This window comes from Trachypithecus francoisi, unplaced genomic scaffold (genome assembly GCF_009764315.1).
Source record: "Trachypithecus francoisi isolate TF-2019V2 unplaced genomic scaffold, Tfra_2.0 Lachesis_group20, whole genome shotgun sequence".
NCBI classification, from domain to species: Eukaryota; Metazoa; Chordata; class Mammalia; order Primates; family Cercopithecidae; genus Trachypithecus; species Trachypithecus francoisi.
The window spans coordinates 62,541,230-62,549,771 of record NW_022681466.1 but is presented as its reverse complement, the minus strand read 5'-3'; the positions used below and the strand labels follow the sequence as shown (position 1 = coordinate 62,549,771).

General features: G+C 50.4%; 1 protein-coding gene across 1 annotated transcript in view; it reads right to left on the bottom strand.

The window, feature by feature from the left end:
* Positions 1 to 339: 339 nt before the first annotated feature.
* DHRS7C (dehydrogenase/reductase 7C) overlaps positions 340 to 8,542 on the bottom strand; it is an 8,796-nt gene continuing 593 nt past the window's right edge. The window contains 3 exon segments of the mRNA XM_033185289.1: positions 340 to 598; positions 1,953 to 2,108; positions 6,531 to 6,623. Of these exon segments, the coding sequence (XP_033041180.1) occupies positions 390 to 598; positions 1,953 to 2,108; positions 6,531 to 6,623 (458 nt within the window). The 3' untranslated portion in view covers positions 340 to 389.

Genomic DNA, 8,542 nt, shown 5'->3' with positions numbered 1-8,542 from the left:
CCTCAAGTCCTGTTCTCGTGGGTGGAGGTGAAGTGGCCAGGTCAGCCTTCTATACAGTGGAGGTGGTTTGCAGACTGAGTTCCTGAGCACATACGCATACAATGTGAGTGTGTGTATGTCGGGGTTAGAGGCATTGCAGCTCGTGTTTCCTGCTGAGTCGTCACCCTACAGAGCAGGGAAGCTTCTGGAAGTGTGCCCTGGGAATGTGGAGAACCCCAGGCTCTGTAGCTTCTGGGCTGGCTCCAGGCCATCCTCACTGTCAAGGGGAGACCCCACACAGATGAGGGGTGGGGCTGCAAGGGCCCCCAGTGCGGAGCACAGGACAGAAGAGCCAGCACCTGCCAGAAAAACCTTTATTTCCAAGGGGAGGCCCATTTGGCCTGCTGCAGTTACCCCTCCTCCGGGACACTGAGCTTCTCCTTCACCCCACAGGCCACCACAGCGAAAAAGAACTCCGGGAAGAAGGTGCGGACGTACACGGCGGCCTTGGGAATGGGGTTGGCCATGAACACCTCTTGCTTCTTCCTCCGCACGGTGCGCACCACCTCCTCCGCCACCTCCACGGGGTGCACGCCGTAGGTCAGCTTCCTGAAAAAGACTGAACAGCCCCAGTTGGGGGTGGGGTTATGGCCTCAGTGGGGAGCCCGCTGGTCAGAGCCCTGCACGTGCACAAAGGCTGGGGGGCGGGAAGCGTGGGCTGTCCCCGGAGTCACAGTTCCAGGCCTCCTCCGCCACCCAGGGACTGAGGCACTCTGCGGGAGACACTCCACTCTCTGGGCTTCCTTCTGCCTCGTCGTCTATAAGGTGGAGCTGGTTTCCTACCCTGATAATTTCGCAGGGCGATTATATGTGGGGGAAGGGATGCAAAAGAGGTTAGGATCTAAGAAGGTGCCAGGTGGATTAATGGGCTGTTTGTGACGGTCGTGAAGCTGTGCTTGTCAGGAGCATCCTGGAACCCCTGGCTGCCCCCTATCTTGGCTCATCTTGGTTCCTCAAGGTGGAAGCCTTGGGCAAGGTGTAGCGCCTCTACGCTTAGAGTATCCTAGAGTAGTGGCCATAATAAGGTGCACTGATAGATAGAAGGGCTGGTTGCTCTTCCAGAACCTTCAGTCCTCCCAACAACCCTAAGAGGTAGGTATTGCTATTATCCCTCATTTTCTAAAATGAAAATAATAATACTAACAAATAATAATAGCAATACCTACCTCTTAGGGAGGCACGAAGTGATTAAGGGACTTGCTCATGTCCAACCCTCTAATATGTGGCAGAGGCCGGCATCCAGTGCAGTCTTTTTTTGATGGAGCCTCGGGCTGTAGCCCAGGCTGGACTGCAGCGGTGCGATATCGGCTCACTGCAAGCTCCGCCTCCCAGGTTCAAGTGATTCTCCTGCCTCAACCTCCCAAGTAGCTGGGACTACAGGCACGCACCACCATGCCCGGCTAATGTTATGTATTTTCAGTAGAGACGGGGTTTCACCATGTTGGCCAGGATGGTGTCGATTTCCTGACCCCGTGGTCCTCGCCCGCCTCAGCCTCCCAAAGGTCTGGGATTAACAGGCGTGAGCCACTGCACCGGGCCCAGGTGGCCTGGCTTTAGACTCTCGGCCTCCACTCTGTGCACGGGAAAGGGGGAGCAGGAAAATTCTTCAATGCCATGACATCTGGGAAACAGGTCCAGAGACAGGCAGTTGCTTGCCGAGGTGGCAGAGGAAGCTGAGTGGCTGAGCTCAGCGCGCGCATGGGCCGTAGGTTGCAGGGAGGATTCTGTCTACTGGGTGCCTCAGGCCTAAAGGTTGATGGCCCCCGCCCTGCTGTTGGGGGTTGCTGGGCCTCTTCCACTCCCACCCCCAGACTCATGATTCAAGAGTACCCATCTGAAGGTCATTCACCCCCCAGTGACACCGGACTATTCCCGAGGCCCCCAGGGGCCCCAGCTTCCCTCTGAAGTCTCACACTTCCAAATGGAGGCTTCCCAGTTTCCTTGCTCTGGATACACGTGGTACGACCGGATGAAAGTCGGGCTCACGGTGCTGATGACAACGTCGTATTCCTCCACTTCGGCTCGGAGGCAGTCAAAGAAGCCCAGGGCTGCGTGCTTGGAGGCAGCCTCTGCAGGAGAAACCATCCAGAGGTGGGCGCAGGACACTCCGGCCCGGCTTCCCGGTGGGCGCATTGGAAGCAGGAGGGCCGATAGACACGTTTCCTGCAAGCGCAGAGCTGAGAGGGTCCTCAAGAATCTGCCCTTCACTTTACTAATGAGGACAGAGAGCCCTCGGGAGTGGTGGACATGGAGCTGGAACTGAATCGAGCTTAGCCACTTGCTGGTGGTGTGACCTGACCTTGGGCAAATCACTTTGCCTCTCTGAGGCTCAGTTTTCTTATCTTTTAAATGGGAGTAATATTTCCCTTGCCAAATTACTGTGAAGATCAAATGAGAAAACATACAGAATGCTGGCACCCACATGAATTCCCCTTCCTTCCTGGGAAGGCTGATGCTAAGAAACTTGTCCAAGGTCTGGGGCCAGCTGGTGGCTGCAGTGAGCCTGAATCACAGATATCCCCTTTCCCTTCCTGTTTCCCTTTTCCTCGGAGAGCCCGTCCAGGTCATCCACTCACCAAATCCAGTTCAAATCATAGAAGCCATGGGTTGGACAAAAAAGGATCGTTCCAGGAATTCCAAAAAGAAGGGAGTGGACATTGCTTAGAGCTTTGGGAAGTTAGAGCCACATCTGGGGTGTGATGCACCCCAACTTCACATTTTAGGGGTGTCAGCCAGAGGCGGAAGGGGCAGAAGGTGGATGTACTGTGGTTCCTGCCACCATGCCCAGATAACCTTCAACCAGAACCCTTTCCTGGTTTCCCTGACATCATGACCAGAAGCTTCCAGTTCTCTCCAAAAAGGCTTTTTTTGTTTTTTTGAGATGGAGTCTCCCTCTGTCGCCCAGGCTGGAGTGCAATGGTGCGATCTCGGCTCACTGCAACCTCCGTCTCCCAGGTTCAAGCAATTCTCCTGCCTCAGCCTCCTGAGTAGCTGGGTTTACAGGCACACACCACCATGCCCAGCTAATTTTTGTATTTTTAGTAGAGATGGGATTTCACCGTGTTGGCCAGACTGGTCTCGAACTCCTGACCTCAGGTGATCTGCCTGTCTTGGCCTCTCAAAGTGCTGGGATCATAGGCATGAGCCACCGTGCCCTGCAGAACCATGCGCTTTAAATGGATGCATAGTGTGGTATGTGAATTACACCCGCCAAAGCAAGTGTTAACAAAAAAGGTCTACCAGCTTATTTTTCATTCATTCACCATCTCCTTGATTCCTTCAGTCATTCAACAGTGAAGCCCCTGCTCTGGTGGGTGAGGAGCTGGGGACCCAGAGGTGGACAGAGGCAGCTCTGGCCTCACGGATTACTCAGTTCATCAGTGGGGCAGATACATGGACAGGTGACTTTCCACGTGGTTTTTTTTGTTTTGTTTTGTTTTGAGAGGGAATCTTGCTCTGTTGCCTGGGCTGGAGTACAGTGGCTCGATCTCGGCTCACTGCAACCTCTGCCTTGCGGGCTCAAACAATTCTCCTGCCTCAGCCTCCCGAGTAAGTGGGATTATGGGTGCACACCACCACGCCTGGCTAATTTTTGTGTTTTTTTAGTAGAGATGTGTTTCACCATGTTGGCCAGGCTGGTCTCAAACTCCTGACCTCAAGTGATCCACCCGCTTCAGCCTCCCAAAGTGCTGGGATTACAGGTGTGAGCCACTGTACCCAGCCCCATGTGGCATGGTTGATGCAGGAAAGGGGTGGGTGCCTGCAGCGGGGGGGACACACGGCAGGCTGCATCCCCTTTCAAGTCTGTGTGCCAGGTTCTCAGCCTCAGAGCCCCTATCTCCTTGCCTGAGTGGATGGTAAGGGAACTGTGCTGAGGTGCTCAGGGACATTGCATTCCTTTGGTCAAAAGAAAGAAACCTCTGAGTTAGCAGACCCCAGGTCACTCCCACGCCAGCTCCTTGTGTCTGTCCAAAGCCAGATTCAGAGGAAGAAGAGAATCTGGGGCCAGTCCAGGGTGGCATCGCTTCAGTTCTGACATTTACGTGGGAAACTCTGTGCCCCTCAATTCCTCAGTGCAGAGAAGCCAGACCATGGCTGATGGGGGTGGAGACAGCCTTGAGAGAATTCTGAGTCCCCAATACTGTGCTTTGCAAATGTTCCCAGGAAACTCGTGCATTTGTCCTATACAGGTCAGTGGCAAAAGGGCCCATTGTCATGCCTATGCCTCGCTATGTTATGTCACTTCTGTGTCCCCATCACCTGGCTTTAGGCATTCAAACACTTTGTTGAATGAATGAAGGCAGGAAGCAAGGAAGGTGAAAAGTCACCCAACTGCTGAAAATAACAGAAAGTTTAAAAATACAAGGAGCAGTGGAGAGGTTTCTAAGTGGGCTGGGGAAGACAGGAAAATGCGGGATGTGCCAAAGACTGCTGTATGTGGCCCATTCACTCTTCCCTTCTTCCTGGGCCCCCAAGTGGACTGCACTCCCCAGTGTCCCTTGCACTTAGGTGTGACTGAGTTCTCCCAGTAGGATGTGAGCAGCGGTGATGCCAGCCTGGGGGCAAAGGGATGTCCAAGGCCAGTCTGGGGTTTTGGACATTGGGCATGGATCCTCCACAGTCTCTTCCGTCTTCTTGCCAGCAGGGACCCAGCTGTGACCACCCAGAAGATGATGTTGATGGAATGACTTAGCATGACCCTGGGCCCCCAATGACTCTGTGGCATGGTGCCACCTGCTTGCCTGATGCCATTCTCATTGAGGTTACTACATGGAGGAGTAATCAAGTTTTCCCACATCACAGGCTCACAGCACAGTAGGCTTAAACTAGCTAAGGCAAATGGAAAAAGGAAGGTAAAACACTACTAGAGGGGGCGTTATGGGCTGAATTCTGTTGTCAGCCCTCCCAAAATTTATATGCTGAAACCGAATCCCCAGTGCTCAGAATGTGACTGTATTTAGAGATATTTAAAGAGGTAATTAATATAAAATGAGGCCATTAGGCTGGGCCCTACTCCAATCTGACTGGTGCTGTTATAAGAAGAAGAAATTTGGGGCCGGGTGTGGTGGCTCACGCCTGTAATCCTAGCACTCTGAGAGGCCAAGGTAGACGAATCACCTGAGGTCAGGAGTTTGAGACCAGCTTGGCCAAGATGGTAAAACCCTGTCTCTACTAAAAACACAAAAATTAGCCGGGCGTGGTGGTGGGTGCCTGTAGTCCCGGCTACTCAGGAGGCTGAGGCAGAAGAATCGCTTGAACCTGGGAGGCAGAGGTTGCAGTGAGCCAAGATCTTGCCACTGCACTCCAGCCTGGGCAACAGAGTGAGATTCTGTCTCAAAAAAAAATAAATAAATAAATAAAAAGAAGAAGAAGAAGAAGAAGAAGAAGAAGAGAAGAAGAAGAAGAAGAAGAGAAGAAGAAGAAGAAGAAGAAGAAAGAAGAAGAAGAAGAAGAAGAAGAGAAGAAGAAGAAGGAGGAGGAGGAGGAGGAGGAGGAGGAGAGGAGGAGGAGGAGGAGGAGGGGAGGAGGAAATTTGGACATACAAGGAGGCAACAGACATGCACATGCACAGAGGAAAGACTGTGTGGGGACACAGCAAGAAGGCAGCTATCTGTAAGCCAGGGAGAGGGGTTCCAGAGAAAACCAACCCTGCCGACACTTTGATCATGGACTTCCAGCCTCCAGAATAAAAAAAACAAATTTCTGTTGTGTAAGCCCCAGCCTTGGTATTTTGTTATGGCAGCCTGAGCAAATTCATATGGCGACCTACTCATTTTTTTCCCTCCCTTCTTCCCTTCTACTCTTGTACCCATCAAACATTTACTGAGCCCCTAATTTGCACATGGTAGTGTGGGCCACGAAGAAATGTATATGACATGTTCCCCACCTCTTAGAACTAACTCATCAGATGTGGAAATGGCAGAATTTTTCCAGCTAAATCCCAGGAACATACACCTAGAAGTCCTTCTCCCCATTGAACTTTTGAAAGGACGCTCATTTTTGGAGCTGCCCTTACCCTGAATTCTGCCCCTTTCTGTTTTTCCTGGTTCCTTCCTCAGAAGGTCTCCATTGCCCTCCCATTTTGTGATGTGCACCCATCCTTCTCTTTCCCAATGGTAATCTTCCCTGACCTTCAAGGGCATCTTTATGGAGGAAGGGGCATTGGAGCTATGACTGTGCATCTTTGTCAGGAGCGTGACCTTCACCTGGCATTGTCAGGTTCACCTAGTGTACGTCCTGCCCACATAGGAGACTGTGAGCTTCGCAGACAGAGGGAGCTTATCTTTAATATCTCAGCATCTCCCATAGCCACTTGCATGCTGTAGGCGCTCAAAAAATAGGAACCATAGGGATGAAAGAAAACCCAGCAGATGGTGTCATCCTTGGACCCTTTCCTCTGTGACCATCTGCCTAGTCTTAGACATAACAGCTCCTGCCTTATACCATAAGACATACAACAGAAGATTCATATTTTTATCTTAGCAACTTACAAGCTGTACGGAACGGGATTCCAAACTTCCCTTGGATGTTATTCACTAACACGATTTGGCCTGTTCTCCGGGAGATCATGTTGGGAAGCAGGGCTGGAAAACACAGGACAAAGAGTCATGGTTAAAACTTTGCGACTGAGTTAGGCAGCAGCCAGCAGACCCCTCACCCGGCTCCCCTTCATCATGGGGCTCCACTCCCTCCGTGGTAATTAGATTGCAGCAGGGCAGAGATGGAATGAACCCTGCAATCGTTTATCCAGCGTTCCCAAAGCGTGGGCTGGTGAATTGCTGGGTGATTTTAAGTTGGTGCTTTCCCACCAATGTGCATTTAGTGACACTGATTTCTTTTTATTGAAGGCATGTTTATATTTATTGTATTTTCCTCTCGACTTTTGTTTAGATGCACGGGGAACACATGCAGATTTGTTACATGGGTATATTGCACTCAGGTAGTGCGTGTGGTACCCAATAGAATAGAACAGACGCCGATGTCAGTAGTGAGAAAGTCATTCCTGTTTCAATTCTCCTACTATGGCCTCCAGAAGGAAGAAGGAAGTCTCATGATGGTTCTAGTACGTCTTTAACGCCTCTCTTGCACATGCTAATCTTTTAACAAAGAGAGGGAAGATTCTGACGTTCTCAGGCTACCTTGGGAGAACTTACTTTGTTTAATTTTCAGGTTGCCCTTTATTAATTGAGAATGAAAGAAGTTTTAAATTTGTGTTGGTTTTATACAGATTTCTTCCCAAAGTGACTTTAATTTAAAAATGAGAAAATTCAGAGAAAGGTATTAAATTAATAATAGTACAGGCAGAATGGGGATATGGCAAAAAGTGAAAAGACAGTACTCAAAGAGTCCACTTTCAGAATGATCTGTGAAACCCAGCACCTACATGTTAAACATGGACAAACTGTTGGGCCGGGCATGGTGGCTCACACCTGTAATCTCAGCACTTTGGGAGGTTGAGGCGGGTGGATCACGAGGTCAGGAGATGGAGACCATCCTGGCTAACACGGTGAAACCCTATCTCTACTAAAAGAATACAAAAAATTAGCCGGGCGTGGTGGCGGGTGCCTGTAGTCCCAGCTACTCAGGAGGCTGAGGCAGGAGAATCACTTGAACCCGGGAGGTGGACCCGGGAGGTGGAAGTTGCAGTGAGCTGAGATCACGCCACTGCATTCCAGCCTGGGAAACAGAGCGAGACTCCATCTTGAAAAAAAAGAAAAGAAAAGAAAAGAAAAAAGAAAAACAAAAACAAGATGGACAAACTGAAGTCCAGAGCTAGGGACTAGACCCAGGGTCCTTAGTGAGGGCTAACCAGGAAGATAAACCATTTCTGGCCCTTTTCCACTCCACTTTCTTTGTTCATTGCTTTGATGCCAGTTAACAGTCTCTATTAAAGGTTGATAGATAACACACTTGTGCTGGCCTGTTTGCTGTGTCCACAGGGACTGGACTGTTATCTCTGGGACACCATTCTAGAAGCTCTGGAAAGTCATCTTTCTGCCCCAAATGCTTCTTTCTCTTCATCTGTCTTAGTACTCGGAATCCTATTGTTAGAGGTGCCCAACATGGGAGCTGGTTGTAGAGACGGTAGTTGTAAGATCATGCTAGATCTTAGACCTTGCCAGGACACCCAACTCCCTAAATGGAGGTGTTCTCCACATTACATTCCCCCTGAGATTCTGCTTTGATAAACTTTTATTTTTTTTGGAGAGCAGGGGCTTCAACTTTTCTTTCTTTTAGACGGAGTCTCAGCCTGTCACCCAAGCTGGAGTGCAATGGCATGATCTCGGCTCACTGCAACCTCAGCCTCCTGGGTTCAAACGATCCTCCTGCCTCAGCCTCCTGAGTAGCTGGGATTACAGGCACCCACCACGATGCCTGGCTAATTTTTGTATTTTTAGTAGAGATGGGGTTTCACCATGTTGGCCAGGCTGGTCTTGAACTTCTGACCTCATGATCTGTCAACTTTTCATTCTACTCTGTGGTCATTTCCAGGCCCATTTTC